The following is a 22,456-nucleotide window of genomic DNA, read 5'->3' as shown; positions in this document are numbered from 1 at the left end:
TGCCCTGCATAAATTTACACCTCAAGGCTTGACCATTACCAGCTTATCATACTTATGTTAATGACAGACCTGGTCAGCAATTCTGTATGACTTATGTCCTTATGCATCCTAGCAAAGGCAAGCAATCTAAAATCTGTGAATCAAGAAATGGAGGCAAATGTGTGTTCTGAGGCTCTGCAGTAAATTCCAGTAGCCACAGTCCTAGGAACTGGGAGTGGTGTGCCAGCTGGATGTGCTAGGATGGGACAGGCAACTGAACCCAAGTAGCAGAGAGCTGGGGCATCCACACCCCTGTAGCATGGTGTGTTTTAAAAGCAGCTGCCCTATGAACACAGCATGTTTATAGCAGCACAGTTCATAATCGCTAAATCTTGGAAACAGACTATTGATGTCCATCAACAGGTGAGTGGATAAAGAAAAAATGTGGTATTTACAGCAAAGGGGTACTGCTCTGCCACAAAGGATACGTTGCAGTCATTTGCAGGAAGACGGCTAATGCAACTGGAGACTGTAATGTTACTCAAAACAAATCAAACACATAAGTTTAAATATCGTATGATTTCTCTTATATGAGAAATCCAAGGCATAAATTAAAGAGCAAAATAAAAGAGAGATGATAAGAAACAAGGACCTAGATCTTTTATAAAGGGCAAGGGAGCCAGGTGTGGTGGTGCACACCTGTGATTCCTACATTCTGGAGGCTGAGACAGGAGGATTGCTGAGAGTTCCAGGACAGCCTGAACTACATGGCAAAACCCTGGCCAAAAAACCAAAACAACAAATGGAAAGGAGGGAGAAAGGAGATTGAAGGAGAAGTAAACATAATTAAAATGTGTTATGCACATGTACCAACTCCCCCACGATGAGCAACCAGTATGTACTACAAATATGTACTGATAAAAAATAAATGCAGGTCATGTATTACTTTTTTGGCTTTATAAATTGCATTTGGTTTATCAGCGGAACTTGAATTTTAATTTCTTACCGGGGCTCTCAAAGCTGTGTAATCCTAACAAAGTAATGCTGTTCAGGACACAAACACTAACTCCCAGACTGCACAGGTGGAGCCGGTTGGATGCCCTGGGATGTAGACTACAACTCCCAGCATTCCGCGCGCCCGGCCCCCGGGGCGGGCCGAGGCTGGCTCAGAGTCCCTGTCTGCGCACGCGCGAGCCCCTGTCTGCGCACGCGTGCATGTGGCTCCGGGCTCGCCACTGGCAGGCGCACGGGGGCACCTGCGAGTCTGCTGCTGCTGACGAGCTGGACAGCTTGGCGGGCTGCGCTCGCTGACGGGGCCTCCCGGGCTCGGGGCGGCGGCAGCGGGGCCGCGAGGTGAGAGGCTCCAGGTGAGGCGCGCACTGGAGGCGGCTTGGGCGGGGGCGGGCAGGTGGGGACCGGGGTCGGCGGCACAGTCAGACGCGCGACGGCGACAGGGACGGTGACAGCTGCGTATTGGCGGCGGGGCGGAATGAAGTGGGGTGAACCGCGGCCACCCGAGTTCCTTGCCAAAGCGGGACCCTGTGCGGGCCTCCGGCGGGAGCGGCGACCAGACCCTGCAGAGAGACTGGCTCTGCCCCCAGGTGTCCCCCGGGACAGGTGTGGCCGTCCGGTCCCGGCTCCGGTTACTGGCTGAATGTTCTGGAGCCGCGTACCCATCCTCTCTGAGCCTCAGTTCCTTTTTCTGTGAAACGAAGATGCAGGCATCTTTACCCCAGCGCTGTGAGGATGAAGCGCAACCGTGCTGAGCAAGCCATCAGCAGACGTCGTGCTTGCAACGCACGGGGTGTGTTAGAGCCTTGGCCTGACTTTCAGGAGTCCGCTGCCTCCTCGGTCCCCCCCCCCTCCCCCGGGACTTGGCGATCTCCCAGTTCCTCTCTTCCCATTTCATATGAGGAGTCTACGTTCCAACAGAGCCAGGAAAGAACACCGGCTTGTCCTCAGGGGAAGGTACAGGAGACTGGCCCCGTGTTGCCACGCCAGCGTCCTGGTGGCCTCAGTGTGCTGGGTTTGCAGCAGTTGAGTGTGTTCCTAAGCAGCCTTCTGGGTGGCTGGTTCTTGCAACGAGCCTTGCTTACAAGATAGCAATAAAAAGGCTTCGGGTGAACGTAGAGCTAACCAGAAAATTAAATTACCATGTGCCTGTTCCCCAAGGAATGGCATTAGTCTCTCTCACCACGGGGCTACTCTCCCCCAGGACCTGTTTGTCCTGTGATTCTCCAGGTTTTTTAAATTGGATGGAATAGAATGTGAAAGGAAGAATCCAGAGATGTCATTGCGGAGTTTGGAGTCCCAGTCCCACCACTTAATAACTGAGCTATTAATAGCCCTGAGCATAACTTACAGGAGAAATGTAATTAATGATAAATTGTGATTAATGATACTCGCTTTCTGTTTGTAGTGGGGAGTAAATGGTCAAGCAGATAAAGTGGTTAGCACTGTGCTCATCATAAAAGCAGGTAACTAACTGTTAATGGTTAGATTACTATGGTTAGAGATGCTATTATGAAGATGATTGTCAGGAGCAGTGCTTTGCTTGCTTTGCCTATTGGCACCCACAAACCCGAACCTCCTTGTGAAGTGGGTGTAATTGTGTCTGTGTCTCAGGGCAGGAAGCCTTCGGAGGGGTTAAGAGTTGGCCTGGTATTGTAGCTGTACCTGATGTTGAACCAGAGCTCTGTACTGAGTTTCCAGCTCCAGCACCTGTGCCATTTAATTCTCCGGTTCTGCTGCCTGTTGCCTTTCTCTTCTTGGACCCAGTAATGACCCAGGCAGCCTCTGGTATTGCAGAGGCTGGTTGTACATGCACACTTCCTGTGCATATGCTTGGGTGAGCTGTGACACCGGAGGAGGGTGTCCCTGGGTGGGTCTGAGAATGAGGTGTTTGGAAGAGGTAGCCCACTGTGCCAGAGACCTTCCTAGGCTCGCACTGCTGGACCGCTATCTGGGTGAGTGGCTGGAGGAGTGGGGGTTGTAAGGCTTGGGCATGAGCCAGGTGCCCTTGTTTAGCTGCTGAGAAAAGGGCCTGAAGAGCAGCCCTAGACAGACTAGAATGTCACCACCTTTGTTCCGCTGCCCATGAGATTTCACATTGCTCCCAAGACCTCTTCTATAAAATATTTGGAGAAAACCATTCTGAGGGCTCTTAGTTCTAAAAAGTGGCGATTTTCTAATTGTAAATTGATTACTTCATCTCAGCACAAGGCATCATGTCACCTCAGGTGGGCCAAGCAATGCCTACATCTCCCTGCTGGGCAGACAGTCCTCTCTGCCTGGCCGGGTGGGGAGTAATTACAGAAAGAAGCCTTTGGTTGCTGAGTTACCGGCCAGGACTTGTGCGTCTCTGTTCCCAGAGCCATCCACAGCTGTTGGCCCTGGCATAATGAACATTCGCTGCTTGAAGGTCTACCCCGCTTCCCTGTCACCAATTGTCCCTTCAAGTCTGAGGACAGATGAGCACAGTGCTTAAAAAAAACCCTGCGTCAGAAGCAGTCCAATCCTGAAGCTCCTGCTTGAGCTGTGAGACCTTAAGAGACTTTCCCCCCACTAAGCCCAGGTTTTCTATGTCAAAAGAAATAGGGTTGGGGTGCAGCTCCATGGTAGAGCTACAAGGAGGGAGTGAGGAAGGGAAGGTGGAAAATACTAGCACCTACACTGGAGCTTTTTATGAGGCTTAAATGACACAGGGCAGGAGCAGGGCTCAGGAGACCCTGGCACATAAAAGGTGCAAGGTGGGCTGAGATGGTGGCAACACTGACCCTCAACCCACCCAGAACTGACAACCTCTTTTTCTTAGTGAGCCTGGGCAGGCTTGATCTTTTTCCCCTCCTGGTTTCTCATGTCCTCACTGGTACCTGCCCAGGGCTTAGTGTCCATAAGAAAGGTATTTCACTGTGTCAGTGGTGACTACTATGGCTGCTGTGTTACGCTAAGAGGTTTTCTCTTTTCTCCCTTTTGCAGAATATAGCAGAAAGCAACCTTCTTTGCGGTGCAGTGAATAGGAAGCCCAGCCAAATATTGGGAAGGGGTTAGGGGCCTTGTCTGCTGTGTGGCCACTCTTCCCAGTATAAGTCCTTGTGTGGGGTCATCTCAGACCCAGTGATGAAATGTACCCCGGTCCTTCAGCTGTGAAGGTTGGTGGCAGGAGTCCTGCCCATCCTGAAAGGAGATCAGGAGTTGCCTCCTCCTGTGGTAAGGAACTGGAGAAGCGGCCCAGCGTTGCTCTGTTCCGGGGCTCCTTTTGCAGGACCTGCCTTCCCTCCCCTGGCCAGCAGGTATGGGCATCTTTGTCCCCCACTAGTGGCCACTTTAGATCAGGCCCCGCCCTACAGCCCAGAGACCTGGGCACATTTCCTGCTACTTGCACACCACAAGTAATGCCATTGGTAAGGGAGGGAGTGGGTTGGACACGTCTTCTAGTAGGCTTCGTATGTGGCTGCTTCTGTTTCCCTTGAACTTAGCAAAGGCTGGGGTCCAACCTGTTTCAGCCTTTGAGATGGAGTGGGTTATCTTCAGTTAAGTCGGGCCTTTACCCAAGCTGGACAGAAATACCTTGCTGAGTACTGCAAGATTATGTAGTGTTGAAACAGCTCACAAAGCCTTGGAACAGTTCCTCTTAAAATCACGCATGCGTGAGAATCAGGTGGAAGGACCTGGACCTTGCTTGCAGAGTCTGGTGCAGCAGGTCTGGCGTGGGTGGGGCTCAAGGGTCTGTATCAGTGGTGTCGTGGTGACCCAGAATCTGCCGGTCCTGCTTTGGAGGTGCCTGGGACTGGACCCTCTCCACTGATGCCCTGCACCCCAGTTCGATCTGGAGCGAGGCTGTTTCCCGGCAGGGCCTCCAGGCTCAGACAGCTCTGACCTTTAGAGAAGTCCTTCCCTGAGGATGGAAGGGAGCCAGGTAGGGAGTCCTGTGTGCCCATGGCCCATGCCCATGCCGGGGCCCAGCTGGCATGTGTCACTGTCAGCCCACGGGGCCCACACAGGTACAAAGGGCACGCCCTGAAGCAGCCTCACCTGTACCACCAAGTGAGCATGGCTTCCGTGAGCATGATGGGGCTTCTCATCTTGGGGATAAGAGTGTCCTGCATAGAATGGAGTTCTCAACCTTGTGGGTCCTGAGTCCCCAGCACCCCAGAATTAGTGCATCCCAAAGGGCAGGCAAGTGAGCTCATGCCCATAGATCCGTTTGGAGGAGGATGCTGGGAAAGAGCTGCCCCTGGCTTATAAGTTATCAAGATCATAGAAGTCAAGGAACTGTCCTGGGTTGAACTTCAGAGGGACGGGGTACATAGAGCCCACACCTTGTCCTGGATCAGGCTGTGGACTGCAGGATAGAGACCGCAGACTTGTGACAGTATCATGTCAGTGTGAACTTCCTGCATTTGTGTTGTGTAAGAGAATCTTCTTGTTCTTCAAAAAGTGCACACTGAAATAGTAAATATTAAGTCCTGCAGGGATAAGATGTCCCCAACGTATTTTTATTGTGTTTTTGTTTTTGTTTTTGCTTTTTTGGAGACAGGGTTTCCCTGTGTAGCCCAGGTTGGCTTTGAATTCACAGAGATCCTCATGCCTCAGCCTCCCAAGTGCTGGGATTACAGGTGTCCACTACCACACCTGATTCCAATTTATTTTTAAATGGCTTAGACAAAAGATTTTGTGTGAAGAGAATGATAAAACAGATGTATCAGGAAAGCAGTTGATGGATTGGGAAGAGTGTAGGAGAATTCGTTGTACCACACAGGCAACTTTTTTATGAGTTTCAGACTATTTCCAAATAAAAGGAAGCAAATCCTGCAGACGCTGGTGAGCCTGCGTGCTGAGGGTCCCTTGCTGCTCTGCGTGTAGGTGAGGGCAGTTTTCTGACCTCCAGGCTTTGGTTTTTGCCTCTGTACGATGAAGGCGCTCACAGGGAGGCAGAGATGCTCACCTCGTGACTGGCCTGTGGATGCAGCTGATGATAATGTCACCTTCATTAGGAGAGGGAAGAGTCCAGGGTGACACCATGGTGATGGGACTGTGGGAACGCCCACATAGAAGTGTCATCTTCTGCCACTTGCTGACATTGGGTTCCTGCCTCCCAGGACAGGGACAATGGTCACCCGGCCATGGAGGGCTCCCCCTGCAAAGGGCCATGCCGTGGTCCCCTGATCCCTGGGTTTTCGCTGGAGAAACCTGGGGCTCCTGGCAGATCTTACCCCGTGCCATCCCGGTCACTACCTGTGCCTGCCCCGAGGCTGCAGTGCCCAGTCTGCCTTTCTGCACACTGAACCTGGCCAGCACTGTCTAGGACGGCAGAGGACCCCAAGGCTTAGGACACACAGGAGGGCCAGTGTGGCCGTGCCTGCTGTGGACCCCTCAGAGGAGCTGCTGGGCGCCCCCTCCTCTGCTGCTGTGTGATTGATTGGTGTCCCCTGGAGTGGTGTCTCTTAGCTGCACAGGTTCAGCCCCATCACTCGGCCCCAGGGGCCCACTACACAGGGGTCTGAGTGCCCTGTCAGAACTGGGTTTGGGTTTTTCTAGCGTGTAATCTCACCTTGAACACTTGTTACACTGGGTGCTGCACCCTTGTGTGAGCCTCATGTGAGTTCTATTGTTTAGTTCCTGCCTTCCTGTGTGTGACTGCACCAGGATGCTGTAGTGCCCCTCTGTGACCGGAGGGGACCACAGAGGAAGGTTTAGCTTCCTGAGGTCCCACCTGTGCCCAGCAGAAACAGGCGGCATAGCTAGCATGCGAGCAGCGGGCCACGTCTTTGGAAGTGCAGCAGTGTGGAGGGGTTGCCAGCTCCCCTCTGGCTGGAGCAGCCTCTTGCCTGTGTACCTACCCTGGACACGGCCTTAGCAGAGACTGGCATTGTGGGCACCAGGTGGGCCAGGCTGGAATTCCACAGATCTCCTCCTGCAGAAGGCCTTACCGTCACTGAAGAGGACATGGAGTCACAAGCGTCAGCTGCTGGCTCAGGATTAATGTCTGCAGCTTTGAGTTTGCTTTGTCTCTAAACTAAAGCAAAGAGGGGTTACCCTGGCTCACTGGTAGTTTAAGGACATGAGGTCTTAGCTGACTATTAAACGTACCTTGAAAATATGGTAAGTTTACAGACACCCCTCGGACGCCAACGGGTTTGCCAGTGATAAGCATCTTTGCCAGGAGCTGTGCCAGGGTATCAGGAGCCCCAGGCTGACTTGTGGTTCTGGTGCTCACAGGAGTGCTCCATTCCTAATGCCAAGGCCACACTGGACCTTGGGGAGAAAGCACTGCTGCCTGGGAGCATGCATAAGACGTGTTCCCGCAGGACCAGCGTTTCCGTACTCAGCACTCATAAACTCAGGCTGCACTTAGGACAAAACACTTTCAGTGATAGGGCAGGAATTCTCTCAGCGTCAGTTGTGAATGGGTCCTGTCCTTACAGTCCAATTGCTTCGTGCTCACAGGAACCAGGCCGCAGTCCCCAACTATGGCTGGCAGGTGCTGGCCGCCGAGCCCTCAGCCCAGCGGCCCCACCATTGTGGGTGGCTCATGTCTCTGGCTGCCCAAAGCCAGGAATTGCAGGGACGGGGCTGCAGGAGAGAGGTGCTTTAGACCACACCTCGCAGTGTGGCCTGCGCTCACAGAGCAGCACAGACCCTGTGCACCAGTGCATGATCTTCATTCCATCAGCGTGGTTGCTAGGTGTCATGGAATAAGTCAGCACATAGTTAAAGTGGGTTTCAGCTTCTTGGATGGAATCATAGGTTTGTCACCCTCCCATCCATACTGCATAGTTCTTTAAGGGAACAGGGAAGGTCGTAGCATGGGGCCCTACCTGACAGGCCTGATGTGCCCCAGAGAAGAGGAGGAGAATCAGAGCTGTTGTCTGGCTCTCTCTGGGCACACATGGGACCAAGGCAGTGATGCATGAGGCCCCACAGTAGCCCTCTGCAGGTCAGAGAACCTCACCAGAGGGCCATCGGCAGCCCTGGGACCGTGAGGAAATAAACTCAGCTTCTGAACCTCCAGTCTGCGGTGTGTCACTGCAGCAGTGCGCACTGACTGATAAAGGCGGGTCCTGCCAGCTCCTTTGGCCCAGGCTTTAACTCTGGGGCAAAGTCTCCAGGTCGTGGCCCCTTGGCTTCACTCCAGAATGGGGCCCTTGAGGAAATACGGGTGTGCATACCCCTCCACCAGGCCTGGCATCCCCAGGTGTTTTCCCCATCCCAGGCCTCTAGGCCCCTGTGGGCTTCTCTGTGCCCGGGCCTGGGGCTGGCCTAGTGCTGGGCCGTAGCATAGACAGTGGCTCCTGTGGACCAGCAGCCCCAGCCCCGCTGCCTGGCCTGCAGTAGGCACTGTGTCTGCAGATGTGCACATTAGCAGCGGCTTCCTCCAGCGCTTCCTGAGCAGGTAGGTCCAGAAAGGAGGGCTCCCTGTCCCTGGGACTCTGACCACCATGTTCCCCTGGGACCAAGTAAGTGGCCCAGGGTGGATCGGCAGCTTCCTGCCTCCGCCTGAGCTTCTGAAGACTTTTTATGGCATCTTTTGAATCTCCATTTGTTGCTTTCTTTTGAGAAAAAAAAAAAAAAAAAAATCCTTGCTCCAAGATGCTTTGCCCTGGCTGAGCTGCTAAGCTCTTTGCTCCTTATGCCAACTGGGTCCTAAATGTGGTACCCAAAGTAGAGGAGGCAGAGCCTTTCCGCCTCTGTTTATTCCTCTGGGTGCTCAGACACAGGCAGTGCAGCGATGGCTGCCATAAGTCCATTCCTTGAGCTGCACCCCAGTCACCAAGGACTTGGCTTTGGCCCAGGTTTCTGGGTTTGTGCCTGTCCCTCTTTGTGAAGCTTCCACTCCAACCCTTTGGTCCCCCTGGACAGTGCTGTTTGTTTCCTCCCACCCCACATGTTGAGCCCCCAATCCCCAGGGTTCCAGGAAGACAGAACCAGGTGTGGGCACCTGTCGATGTCCGCTCCCGGCCGGCAGGAAGGACACACGACAAAGTCTGGTAGTGGACAACCTTTTCTTTTTATTTTCCTTCTCCGTACAACCTGCCCTGGGTTCTCCCAGCTGAAGCCTCCTCTGGTCCGCTCCCCGCGGCTCCTTTTGTGCTTCAGTCTGCCCCAAAGCCTCTACCGGTCCGCTCTCCGCGGCTCCTTTTGGGCTTTTACTTCTGGGCTTCTACCTGGCTTCTTCTTCCGCCCAGGGGTGGCACCGGTATATATACGGGTACAGTGTCCAATCATGTTAAAGTAAGCAAGGCAAGCTGATTGGCTAACATCATCAGTTGCCAGGCAGACTATATTGTTGAGCGGGTTGCTTACGCGGTAAGCAGGAAACTAACGTGCTCGATGGGAGGGGCAATCTACCTCAGGCTTCACTCTTTACTACAGGCCTCACGTCCGCCAAGTGAGGCGACCGGGCTCGGGGCTGCGGCTCCCAACATCTCCCCCTATTTTATTTTTTATGAATGTGCACATCGTAGCCCTTCCTGGACTGGGTGCAGAGGCTTATGCCCTATGTGTAGGCCCACCGTAGGTCCTTGGCTTAGACCCTGGTTGGCCATGCCATGGTCTGCCAAGGCCCTGAGGCCCTCGTCCTTTTTCTAGGGCCAGGCACAAACTGGACGGAACCTGGATGCACACAAGCTTGCACTCATTTCCTCTCCGTAAAGAAATCCCCTCGGAGAGAAATTTAGACCTGGGCAGCATCTAACAGTCCAGCGGCTTACGTGCAGAATGGGGTAGGGCCTGGCTTAGGTCGAGTCGTGCTGGGGAGGCACGCTCTTACCCGTCATTGACTCACCTACCCTGCTGTGTATTGTCACCTTATGGAGGAGAATGAGGGATGCCCGCCATATCTAGACTCGGTCGTGGGCCAATTGAGCAAGCCATGCATATGCCTGAGGATCTTCTTGTCCATTTCGGGCTACCGCTATTTCTATTCATCTTATTGGTTGGTCTGTGATGGATCTCCAGTAGGGCAGGTCTGATCTTCAGTCGAGGGCTTTGTTGCCCGTGTCAGTCTCTCCGGTATCCACAGTGGTTCTCGTCCCGGTTCCTGTGGGAAAACACAAACCGCGCCTCGGTTCCAGCTGACCACTGGATCCGGGCCCATCCATTGTCCTGTCAGGACATCTTTCCACTTCACCCACCCTTTATGGTTGGGGGAAGGGTTGCAGTGCTCCACAGCTGGGGAGCGATTATCATTATTTAAATTTAAAAAATTGTGTGTGAATAGTGCCATGGATAATCGTGCCTTTGGGGCCAGGCCTTGGCCTACTCCCCCTTTTTGTTTTTTATTTTTTATTTTTTATTTTTATCTTTTTCGTTTTTTTTTTTTTTTTTTAGTGGTACCAGGGATCGAACTCATGACTGGCTGCTTGCAAGGCAGGCGCTTATGCCGCTGAGCCAAATCCCCAGCCCCTTTTTTCCTCGACCGGCGTTTTTCTCAGCCTGCTCGGCAGAGAACTCTGTGTACCAGGCTCGCCAATCCAGGTAACTACCCGAGGGCAGACACGCCTTTGCCAGCTGAATCCAGTCCGCGGGGGTGAGGGGCCCAGAAGACAGATTCTCCAGCATGGCAATGGTGTAAGGCGCAGTCGGCCCAAAGGTTGTAACTGCATTTTTAAGTTCTCTAATCTGCTTTATCTCAAAAGGCTCCCATACATTGCGTCCCTGGCCCATAGCTACTTGTACAGGAAATATCCCGTAGGGGCCACTATCTATCCCAGGTGGATGTACCTCATGAGACAAGCGTCCCCCCTGCCAAAGCCGCCTGTAAAAATACCGACCCGCCGGCGGCGGAGCATAAGACAGCGGCCGTGATTGGGCGGAAAATGGGGGCCCATGCATCACTTCCTGTTCTGGCGAAAGGGGAGAGAGCTCCCAGGCGGCCGCCTCGTGGCGAGGAATCGCCTCCGGAAACGGCCCCCAAGGTAAAGAACCCTGTGACTCCTTATCGAGCGACTTAGGCTCCTGACAGCTGGTCTCTTTGGCCTCCTTGCCATTCAACTTTCCCTCGTCCTCGGAGTCAGACGACTCCGAGGCTAGAGCCCCGTCCTCCTCCTTAGCATCCTTGTTCCCCTTGACGGACCCCTCTCGGGAGCTCCCTGACTGGGCCTGCTCAGATACCCTGCATACTTTTGTAAGCTCTTGAGAGCTTTCTCCACAACCACCCTCGCTCTTAGTGTTGCTACCTAGCATGTTTCCCATCTTTTAATATGTTACTCACCGCGTGAGGCCCAAGGAATCCGCCACTTACGCGTGAGCCTGAGGGGAGTCTAAAAGCCCTGTAGGTGCGCGCCACCCAGAGCCCAGGCTTATCCCCAACTCACCTGTCTCGCAGCTCTGTACTGGAGCGTTGTCCACTTCCACGTCTCGGGGGTGATCAGTCCCCGGGCGGGCCTCCAAATGTCGATGTCCGCTCCCGGCCGGCAGGAAGGACACACGACAAAGTCTGGTAGTGGACAACCTTTTCTTTTTATTTTCCTTCTCCGTATAGCCTGCCCTGGGTTCTCCCAGCTGAAGCCTCCTCTGGTCCGCTCCCCGCGGCTCCTTTTGTGCTTCAGTCTGCCCCAAAGCCTCTACCGGTCCGCTCTCCGCGGCTCCTTTTGGGCTTTTACTTCTGGGCTTCTACCTGGCTTCTTCTTCCGCCCAGGGGTGGCACCGGTATATATACGGGTACAGTGTCCAATCATGTTAAAGTAAGCAAGGCAAGCTGATTGGCTAACATCATCAGTTGCCAGGCAGACTATATTGTTGAGCGGGTTGCTTACGCGGTAAGCAGGAAACTAACGTGCTCGATGGGAGGGGCAATCTACCTCAGGCTTCACTCTTTACTACAGGCCTCACGTCCGCCAAGTGAGGCGACCGGGCTCGGGGCTGCGGCTCCCAACAGGCACCTGGCTCCTGCAGGACTTGCTGGAGCTACTGCTGCCTGCGCTGGGAGGCCTGTTTTCCCTAGTCCTCCTCCCCTGCCAGCAGATGGTACCCAGTGCAATTGTTTCCATTTTCCTTACAAAGGCTTCACACTTTGGCCAGGTTAAAAGGGCCGCAGGGAAACTTAATAATGCCATGGAATCCCACTGGGTCACAGCCTAGCACTGAGGACACTTTGGAAAGATGTCTCCCGCTGTGCTGTGAGATGTGGGACTCCCGCCCAGCTTGGATTCTGTGATGGGGAAGTTGGTACCTCTTAAGGCAGGAAGGTTAGGATCTGGAGGTGCCTTCCCTGCTGCACATACGCCCATGGCATTCTGTCTTTGCCCGCAAGTTAGCAATGCAGCCAGCAGCCACGGGCCAGACCTTCCCCATGAGCGCTGTACGTTGACGTGAGTATGACGCCTTCCCCTCGGCCTCATTGCTGCACTCAGAGGGTGCCATACAGGGCCGGTTACTGCTCCAACCCGGGAGTAAGGAGTCTTAGCTTTTCTGAGCCCAGAGAGGGTCAAGGAAGGAAGCTATCTGCACAGACTGGGGGCTCTGCTGGAAAAAGGGGTGAGGGGTGGAAGCCAGAATGTCTGATGCCATTTATGAGTGTACAGGACCAGGCCCCACATGCCAGAGGCAGCACCGCTGGTGATGCTCACTGTGTGGTCTTAGGTTCCATTTCCTTAGGAGCAGGCTTCTCTGGCTCAGGTTGAAAGTCCTTTGTGTCCAGTGCCTGTGATCAGAAGTGACAGTTCCAGCCTGGGAACTGAGCAGCTTTTGCTCGGAGTTGGGGAAGGCAGCCAGGCATGCCGAGAGTGTTTCAGCTTTCTCTCTAAGCTCTCCCCTTCCTCTCTGCTGCATACTTCCCCTACTGGGTAGAACCAACCTGGATGGAGTTGTCAGTTTTATACATCCACATTCAGGAGTTTCTACCAGTGCGTTTATTCTGACTTCTCCCTGGCCCCAGGAGGTGGGTGCTACCCCCCTCCTACTTACTGCCGAGAAGCCTGAGATCAGAGAGTGCCCAGCGTCCAGGGGGCTGGATTGGGTCAAGTCCATCTGGCCTTTAATCTCTCTGCGTAGTGTGTCCTCTTTGGGGAGGTGCCTGCAGCCTACAGAGCACCCTAGAAGCTCAGGCTGGCTTGGGATGCCACCCAGTAGACACGACTGCTTAGCAACAGCGTCTGATAAGATGTAAGACATTATTTTATTTCTTTGTATTTGTTAAGGCTTGCTTTATGGCCTAAAATACGGTCTGTTTTTGGAGTGTGCTCCATGAGCTGCTGAGAAGAATGTGTATTTTGTAGTTGTATGGAGTGTTCTGTAGACAGCTGTTAAATCCATTTGCACTGTGGTGTAGTTTAACTCTGATATTCCTCTCCTGATTTTTTTTGGCATGTGTGTGTGGGGGGTCTGGATGAGAGTCAGAGTGAAGCATTGAACTCACTATTGCTGTAGTGGAACCTAAATGTCCCTTTATGTTGATTACTGTTTGTCTTATGAAACTGGGCATACTGATTGGTCTGTGCATATTTATTTACAATTGTTTTATCTTCCTGGTAGATTGTTCCCCTTTACCAAAATACAGTGGCTTTCTTTGTCTCATAAAATTTTGTCTTTAAATCTGTTTTGTGAGATAGGAATTTAGTCACTCCTGTTTGTTCTCAGGTTCCAGTTATGTGGAATATTGTTTCCTGTTCTTCTACTTTTAATCTGCATCTTTGCTAGTGAGGTGTGTTTCTTGCAGTCAGGCGAGTTGGATCTTGTTTTTTAATCCAATCTGACAGTCTGTGTTTTAATTGAAAAATTAAAGCTATTTCCATCCAGTCATTTAGAAAGGTGTGTACTAATTCCTGTCATGAAGTTGTCTTTCCTCGTTCTCAGTAGTTTTCTACCCTTCTCCTGGGCATAGGATTCCTTTAAGTGTCTTCTGCAATACTCATTTAGTGGATATGAGTTTCTTTAGTGTTTTGTTGCTGTTGTTGTTGTTGGGGGGGGGTTGTTGTTTTGTTTATCATGAGTTGTTTATTTCTCCTTCAGTTTTGTGGCGTACTTTTGCTGGTGTAGTAATGTGTATTGGATACATCATTCTGTGCTCTCCTGGCCTACAGGATTGCCACAGATAAGTCTGAAGTTGTTTTCATGGCTTTACCTATACAAGTCGCTTGGTGTTTCTCCCTTGCTGCTTTCAGGATTCTTTTCTTGTTCTGTGTTCTTGCTGTTTTAGCTGTAATGTGTTGTGGGGAGACTCTTTTGGGGTGATGCCTGTTTGGGGTTCTAAATACTTCTTGAACCTGTTTCTGGATCTTTCCTAGTGCTTGGAAGTTTCATGTTATTATTTCACTAAATAGTTTTCTGTGCCCAGCTCCCCCTCACCCCACGACTGTCTCTTCCCACCCAGTCACAGTGGTGGGGTGACCCTGGAGCCCCTGAAGTGCAGCAGTTCTGCCTCCTCAGATCCCTAAAGTAGCCTGTCTTCAACAAACAGTAAGTCCCTGTCGGAGTGGACCTGCTGGTGCCCCTCCTAGCCATGGCAGGCGCTGCAGTGGATTTCTTCTCCATGCCAGCTGCCATGTGGACGGAGTCAAGCTCACAGTGAAACCCACACTGTATTTGCAGTGCGCCCTGGCCGTGGGCTTTCCCTGGGCTGGTGCTTCAAGTCCGCTGGCTCTCCCTAGAGCTGCAGCGCTGCCTTTGTTTGTGGAGATGGGGCCGTGTGCTCTCCCCGCCACCTGGAAGGCTTTGTTCCTTCTCTGTGTACTGCCTTCTGCTTCACGATCTCGGCCTTCCCTGCCCGCTCACTCTCAGTTCCCAGAGCCCCTCTTCTCTCTGTCTCACTGATTGTTCCCGAGGTATCTCCATCCCAGGTCCGAGAGGCTGTGGTCTGCTGCTGGCTTCAGTCTACCATATTGAATCTCCCTTTCCTGTCTCTTACAAGGGCACTTTCATTGGATTTAGGGTCCATCTGAATACAGTATCCCCATTTCAAGATTCTCCACTGATGACATGTGCAAAAACCCCTTTTCCAAACAAGGCCATCTTTTAGGGCTCTGGAGACACTGTGCAGTGCTGCAGTTGGTCTGCATAGGAGTCAGGTGGAAGGGTGCAGTTCCATCTGGAGACAGGTCCAGGCCTGAGACTGTGGCCTCCCTGCCTTCTGCCATCCTCAGCAGCAAGGGTAAAGGTCTAGAGGCCTCTGGGCACCCTAGGTGACCATGTCTGGTGTCTTCATTTCTTTTTTGGTTGAGGGGGTCTCAAAGATAGTAGCCTTTATGGCATGGCAGGTGACCTTCAAGTGGCTTCTCCTTTGTCCTCAGAGGCATACAGTGTGGGTGGGTACTGTCAGGGTGTTCAGACACTGGCTGTACCTGGGAAGCCACCACTGCAGGAGCCCAGGGCCTCCCACCGCGTCCTGCCAAAGTGTCAGGAGGTGTCCTAGGGTCAGGCTTCGTGGTCCCCAGACAAGGTTGCCATCAGGCAGAGTGACTCAAGGCCCAAGTGTCCGTTCCTTGAGGAGGGCCACGCCAGCCACTTCTTTCTCATCCCTCTGAGAGCGGACATAGGAAGCCGTCCCTTTGTCTTGCCTGTGTTGCTCCTGGTACCCCACTTCATATTGGGGTGCTGAGCAGGTAAGAAGCTGAAGCTGGCCTGTTGCTTCCTCTTGGTCTTTCTGACACTGAAGGACCAGAGAGTGACCTGTCCATTGTCACACAGCAGGGTGACAGGCGTGGTCTGTGGTTTCACAGGGTCCTGGCTATGGCATGTGGCCATCATGTGTGGTGCACACCCACATGGGCGCACTCTGATGTTCTAGGGACCAGGTGACGTGAAACAGCAGCCCACAGAGTGTGCATTACAGTTCCGGTCACTGTGGCTGGGGCAGGGCTGCGGCCCATTGAGACAGCTGGGAGGTCACCCCCGTCTTTGGCTCCTGAGGTGAGTCAGGAAGCAGCTGGGTGATAGCAGTACGATGAGAAAGTGACAGCAAACCGCCTGGGTCGTACACAGGAGAGAGCAGCTCACAGCTTATGCTGGTGGCCATCATGCAGTGCCTGGCCTTTTCCGAATCTGCTGCACCCACAACCCCTAGACTGGGAAGGCAGCGTATGCCAGGGAGACAGCAGTTCTGCTTGGAGCAGTGTGGATGGTTCACCACTGTCCCTCCCAGTGATGGAGCTGAGACACTGGACATGGTAGGCCGAGGGAGGAGCAGGACCTCAGTCCACAGCTGAGGAGCAGCACAGGGTGGGTCCCCTGCACTACCTTTTCATCTTCTGTGGGTGCCAAGAAACACCGGGAATGGAGACAAAGCCCAGGCCTTCTTGGCAGAGTGCAGGAAAAGGAGCAGCCGAACTGAGCAGGAACCATCTGTCAATAGACATCCTTCCTGGAAAACCCCAGGGAAGACTGCGTCCCCTCCCACACAGAGGCATACATGTCCCCTCTACCCACTGTGGGAGGCCTGGGCAGGAGGCCCAGAGCCACAGCCCAAGGCTCTGTGCTGGCTGAGCCTGGCTGGGGTTGGCCAGGGCTCCACTGACTGGGGGTTCATTTGGGCCTCTGGGGACTCTGAGCTGGATGGGGCTACTGGGATGGAGGGCACTGGCAGAGTAGGTGGTGCAGCTGCCCTGCAGCCCGCTGCCTGTAGCTTCCTGTGAGTGCCATGTGTCTAGGGCTCTCTGCTGGGTGGGCACGCAGAGCCAGCGGTGTCTGGCATCAAGGGAGCAAAGTGTGTCAGGGCTCTGCACCGCCCAAGCCAATTCCTTCTTCTGTGTTCTCTCCCCTGCAGGCCTGCGCTGGTCCTCAGGTGCGCATGGGGATGGGTGCGGCCTGCCTGGCTGGTGGCATTTCCCTGCAGCCTGCTGCACCTTAATCCAAGGCGGTGGCCCTAGGATGCACCTGTCTGCGGTGCTCAACGCCCTCCTGGTGTCGGTGCTGGCGGCTGTCCTGTGGAAGCATGTGCGGCTGCGTGAGCACGCGGCCAGCCTGGAGGAGGAGCTGGCCCTCAGCCACCAGGCTCCAGAGCCTGGCGTGGCCCCACGCATTGACTATCCCAGGGCCCTGCAGATCCTGATGGAGGGCGGCACACATATGGTGTGCACAGGCCGGACGCACACGGACCGTGTCTGCCGCTTCAAGTGGCTTTGCTACTCCAGCGAGGCCGAGGAGTTCATCTTCTTCCACGGCAATGCCTCGGTCATGCTGCCCAACCTGGGCGCACGGCGCTTCCAGCCAGCGCTACTTGACCTGTCCACCGTGGAGGACCACAACGCGCAGTACTTCAACTTTGTGGAGCTGCCTGCCGCTGCCCTGCGCTCCATGCCTAAGCCCGTGTTCGTCCCCGACGTGGCGCTCATCGCCAACCGCTTCAACCCGGACAACCTCATGCACGTCTTCCACGACGACCTGCTGCCCATATTCTACACTCTGCGCCAGTTCCCGGGGCTGGCCCACGAAGCCCGGCTCTTCTTCATGGAGGGCTGGGGCGAGGGCGCGCACTTTGACCTCTACCGGCTGCTCAGCCCCAAGCCGCCCCTCCTGCGGGCCCAGCTCAAGGCCCTGGGCCGCCTGCTCTGCTTTTCCCATGCCTTCGTGGGCCTCTCCAAGGTCACCACTTGGTACCAGTACGGCTTCGTGCAGCCCCAAGGCCCCAAGGCCAACATCCTCGTGTCTGGCCATGAGATCCGGCAGTTCGCGCGCTTCCTGACGGAAAGGCTGAATGGGAGCCACTCGGGGCCCTTGCCAGCTGAGGACTATATCGTGGTCTTCAGCCGCACCCACAACAGGCTCATCCTGAACGAGGCCGAGCTGCTGCTGGCGCTGGCACAGGAATTCCAGATGAAGACAGTGACAGTGTCACTGGAGGAGCATACCTTCGCAGACGTGGTGCGGCTGGTCAGCAGCGCCTCCATGCTGGTCAGCATGCACGGGGCACAGCTGGTCACTGCGCTGTTCCTGCCACGGGGCGCGGCCGTGGTGGAGCTCTTCCCCTATGCCGTCAACCCTGACCACTACACGCCCTACAAGACGCTGGCCACGCTGCCCGGCATGGACCTGCAGTATGTTGCCTGGCAGAACCTGCTGCCCGAGAACACGGTCACGCACCCCGAGCGGCCCTGGGACCAGGGTGGCATTGAGCACTTGGACCGCGCCGAGCAGGCCCGCATCCGGCAGAGCCGCGAGGTCCCACGGCACCTCTGCTGCCGGAACCCTGAGTGGCTCTTCCGCATCTACCAGGACACCAGGGTGGACATTCCGTCCCTCCTTCAGGCCATCCGGCGCGTGGTAAAGGGCCGCCCGGGGCCACGCAGGCAGAAATGGGGGGTCGGCCTGTTCCCTGGCAAGGTGCGGGAGGCGCGATGCCAGGCAGCCGTGCAGGGCGCCTCTGAGGCCCGGCTCACAGTGTCCTGGCAGATGCCCTGGAATCTCAAGTTCCTGAAGGTGCGGGAGGTGAGGTATGAGGTGTGGCTGCAGGAGCAGGGTGAGAGCACCTACGTGCCGCACACCCTGGCGCTGCAGAACCACACCTTCACTGAGAACATCAAGCCCTCTACCACCTACCTAGTGTGGGTCCGCTGCATCTTCAACAAGACGCAGCCTGGGCCCTTCGCAGATGTGCTGGTCTGCACCACGTAGCGGCATCGGGCCGGCTCTGTGGTCCTACAGTGGTGACTGCGGACGATGCCTTTATTCATTGAGCAGACGGCAGCCTGTCTTTCCCCCTGCCCCTGGGGGTGGACGCCCACCCTTTCTCTGTCCTGGTCATCCACACTGAGGCCCCTTACAAAGAGGAGGTGAGGACCCAGGAACTACACTGGCTAAGTGACCTTGTTTCCTTCCGAGTCCCTGGGGTTGGTGCCAGGCCCCTGGGGACCTGCCATCATGTGGTCAGCAGGTTCACTGGTGCACCAGTGTGTCCAGAAGGGTCATTAAATGATTATGAATGTCTAGGGGTGTTCTCATTGGACAGAAAGCAGGGCGCTGGTCTGGGTGCTCTGACATCTGTGGTCACCCAAAGAGGCAGAAGGGGCAGTGCCCGCATGGTGGGGTAGGCAGGGCGCGTGGGGGGTGGAAGCCTGGCGGTGCATGGGGCAGGGCGTGGGGCAAGGAGCCACCTCCATTAGGGCTTCCCTGAGGCTCGGCTGGATCCACAAACCTGGGACCTGTGCACTGTCCCTGCCTCCTGGTTCCCCCAGAGGGATGTGGCACTGTCGCCTCCCCAGGAGGAGACCTTGAGAGTGCTCATGCAGGAGGGGATGAGAGCACATCAGTATCCCGGGACCCAGCGCTTCAAAGCCTGAGTCATCACCCCCCAGGCCCTGCAGAGAGCCGTCTGGCTCCCAGAGCTCGACGTTTCCCAGTCCACACAGCCCTGCTGCCATTCATCATGCTGGGGCCAGAACCCCAGTGTCCTACATGGGGACAGAGTGGACTGCCGACCTAGGCTCAGGTCGTCCTGTCAGGGAGAGGAGATAATGGGCAGCAGGACGGAGGTGCAGCTGGCGGGGAGGACAAGGAGCCTTGCTATGGCTCAGGCAGAGAAGGCAACTCCAGCCATGGGAGTGCCCAGGCCGAAGCCATCTCCCACACTGTTCCTGCAGCCCACAGCCACCGGGAGAGGCGGCCTCCATCCTGCCACAGGGCTGTCCATCATTCAGTCTCTGCAGCAGCCAAGTGCCTAGCTCCTCCTCACAGGCGCCATGTCCCTTTCTGTCTTTCCTGTCCCTGACCGTAGCCTCCATCCGGCAGCAGCCACACAGGAGACCTGACCCCAAACTGGAAGTCTGGGATATGACTGGCTGCAGGGGGTGGGATGGGGCCACGTGTTAATTAATCTGTAAATCTGATGGAATCCCTGTCACACCACCAGAGGGTTTTTGGAGGGCAGTGGGAGAGGAGTGGCCTGATTCACACATTCCAGGCAAATGCACAGAAGAGGTAAAGAAAAAAGGAAGAAAAGATGGGCGCTGGCCTTGCTGCAGGGCAAAAAAGTAACTTCCACTAAAACAGTGAAAATCATGTTGATGGAGAAGTTGAGAAGTTAGTATCAGGGGACAGAGCAGTGCACACCTGGCCCATGTGTGGACGTTAGGCGGGAGGTGACGCTGCAGGTCAGCACGGGAGGAACCACTGGCTGCACCTGGTGCTGGCATGGTAGGCTGGCTGTGTGGAGGAAGCTGGGTCCCCGTCCTCCAGTGTCCTCTCCTGTGGGTCTGCAGTAGCTGTGAAAGCATTGCCACACAGCATTCTAACAGGCTGCAGGGAGTGCGTGACAGCCTCTTGGGGGTATGAGGCAGTCTGCATGGAAATAAAACTTTTCCACCTGGCCAGAAGCTCCAGAGTCAAGACACACATGGAGACTGCAGGGGCGCAAGAGCACCAGGCTTCTGCATAGGTGAGATCATCGGTGCTTACTACACACAAAGACCTCGGGCTCAGCGACAGCAGCCAAAGAATGCCAGTGACTCCTGCCGAGTGAGTCAAAGGAAATGCAGTCTTTAGGATTTCCTCTCATGTGGATTTCAGAAGCTCTGAGGAGAGCAGTGCTGGCGCGGGCTTAGGGAAATGAGTGGTTCTCTGCCCTCTGGAGAAGTGTAAGTTGAGGCACATTTCAGAGAGGATTTGGCAATTTCTCTCAGAATTGCAGAGCCCTTTGACCTGCACATAAGGGAGCCCTGCGACAGGTATTCCCACACCCAGCCTGATGTCTGCAGCCAACCTAAACGTCCACTCTCACCAAGAAAGCTGAGTGAAATGCGGCACATTCCTGTAATCGTCAGTACTATGCAGACCGGTTCTGACGCAATAACCGTGAACCGCCAAGCACACAAGGACCTGGTACGTTATTTTAATTTGCATGTAGTGTGAGCCTGAGACAGACACACATCTCTGGGGAACCCCCAGGAAGTTCACTTTTTGTCTTCTGTACTTCTATTTGGGAATTTTGTTTTAGTGAGCATGTATTTACCATTTTTAAACCAAAAATAAGAATTGAGTACCTAATCTCTTAGCACGTGGGCCAGAGGTGTAATTCTAGGAGTCCTTTTACCTGACTTGTTGCACGTGTGTACAGTGCACACACACACCAGGCACGCCTGCTGACCTGTGCATGTGCAGTCTCCCAGCTGTGCACAGAGCCCGTGCACCGCTGCAGGTAGGTGGTGCAGTGCCCAGAGCATCCCTAGACCCATTCATGGGTGCCCAGGGCTGAGAGCCAGCACTCAGAAGGCAGAAGCGCAGCACCACCTCCACCACTCCAAGCAGCGAGGCCTGGGATGCCCACGCATCCTGCTTTCTGGCGCCAAGGATGCCGTCACCTCAGGGTCATATCACGCGGCACCTGGTGGTGGCTTGGCCGGCCTGCTTGGGCAGCAGTAGCCCCCAGGTCCTCATCCCGGAAGAGTGGGAGGTTGTGCTTCCGGATGTGTCCCAGCAGGATCCGTCCCCGCTGCTCCAGGGTCTGGAGGATCCGTGTCAGCCCCAGGGCCCCACCTTGGCTCTCCCAGAACACTAGGTCCGTCTGCAGGGACTTGAGCAGCAGGTTCTGTAAACAGCCAGACGCCAGAACCTGCACAGCTGCCTCTGGAAACCTGGAGCCCACGACAAGAAAAGCAAGGTGACCTCAGAGAGTCCCTGTGAAAGGTGAGGCAGATGGGCAGCCCCCTAGACCGTGCTGCTCTCTCGTACCCAACAGACAGACTAGCAAATTGGGTAGGGGAGGACAGAGCCTTCTGCAGGGCCTGTCCCACAAGCCCAGGTCACCCCTGTCACCCAGGTAGGGCAGCGTGAGCACAGGAAGGCTGGGTGAGTGGCATGGCAGGAGAGGTTCTGCTGGCAGTGGGGTGGCTGCGTCTCACAGGGCAGAGGTCCTGGACATGAGCTGCCCACCCTCCTGCTCTATGCCTCCTCACAGGCCCCTGCCTGTCCCAAGCCCAGATCCAGCAGAGTGGGCCCCTGCCCAGCCCCCGAGATCCTCACCCATCTATGCCCTCCAGCAGCCGGAAGTTGAGCTTGTCCTCCGGGTGCTGCAGGGTGCCTGCATTGTCGATGTAGACCAGGTGAGATGGGTCACTGCTCCGGACCTGGGGAAGGAGGTGGCCAGAGACAGTGGGCACAGGAGCAGGCTCATGGCTTTCAATTCACCCTATGGCAGGGGCCTCCCTGGCATCGGGATGAACCCTGCCAGAGTCCTCAGGGGGCACGTAGGTCACTTGTGACACAGGAACAGAGCTGTAGGACTGTGAAGCCACCTGCAGACAGTGTCCATCCAGGCCAGAAGGGTGGGGATCCAGGGTTCAGAGGGAGCCTGCTCCCCAAGGCCACAGGCCTGTGCTGCCTGCCCAGCGATGTGCTTCCTTCAGATGGAGTCTGCAAGGCTCCATTTCCACAGGAGGAATCTGCACCCAAAGCCTCTTCCCAACCAGAACACTAGCCACAAAGCCCTCTGCACTGCTCCTGAAGACTGTGTGGCATGCACAGTCCAGCACCTGTGTCCTTCCTTCCTGCGTCATTCCTCATCCACCTGCTTTCCTGTCAGCTGCAGCACCCTGGCTCTCCTCCAGGG

The 22,456-nt window shown here is 55.0% G+C and overlaps 2 protein-coding genes across 2 annotated transcripts in view; one reads left to right on the top strand and one right to left on the bottom strand.

Annotated features, from left to right (window-relative positions):
- The first annotated feature begins 1,187 nt into the window (after positions 1 to 1,187).
- Pomgnt2 (protein O-linked mannose N-acetylglucosaminyltransferase 2 (beta 1,4-)) lies at positions 1,188 to 18,840 on the top strand. Its single transcript, XM_005006828.4, has 2 exons — positions 1,188 to 1,346; positions 16,682 to 18,840. Exon 2 carries the CDS (start codon positions 16,786 to 16,788, stop codon positions 18,526 to 18,528), a length of 1,743 nt encoding a protein of 580 aa, XP_005006885.1. The 5' UTR covers positions 1,188 to 1,346; positions 16,682 to 16,785; the 3' UTR covers positions 18,529 to 18,840.
- A 1,884-nt stretch (positions 18,841 to 20,724) lies between these two features.
- The window catches only part of Gask1a (golgi associated kinase 1A), a 30,029-nt gene continuing 28,297 nt past the window's right edge, over positions 20,725 to 22,456 (bottom strand). Inside the window, exons 4-5 of the mRNA XM_013160378.3 lie at positions 21,871 to 21,974; positions 20,725 to 21,482 (exon numbers count right to left, since the gene is read on the bottom strand). Coding sequence (XP_013015832.2) covers positions 21,206 to 21,482; positions 21,871 to 21,974 — 381 coding nt within the window. The 3' untranslated portion in view covers positions 20,725 to 21,205. The remainder of the gene's footprint in view (positions 21,483 to 21,870; positions 21,975 to 22,456) is intronic.

The sequence above is a fragment of the Cavia porcellus genome, unplaced genomic scaffold, assembly GCF_034190915.1.
Source record: "Cavia porcellus strain 051 isolate PalLab524CR breed Dunkin Hartley unplaced genomic scaffold, mCavPor4.1 scaffold_14, whole genome shotgun sequence".
Lineage (NCBI taxonomy): Eukaryota > Metazoa > Chordata > Mammalia > Rodentia > Caviidae > Cavia > Cavia porcellus.
This window is presented reverse-complemented; position numbering and strand designations above follow the sequence as displayed.

What these genes read in the sequence shown, in the direction of transcription:
- Pomgnt2 (XM_005006828.4), top strand. Translation starts at nt 16,786, where the DNA reads ATGCACCTGTCTGCGGTGCTCAACGCCCTCCTGGTGTCGGTGCTGGCG.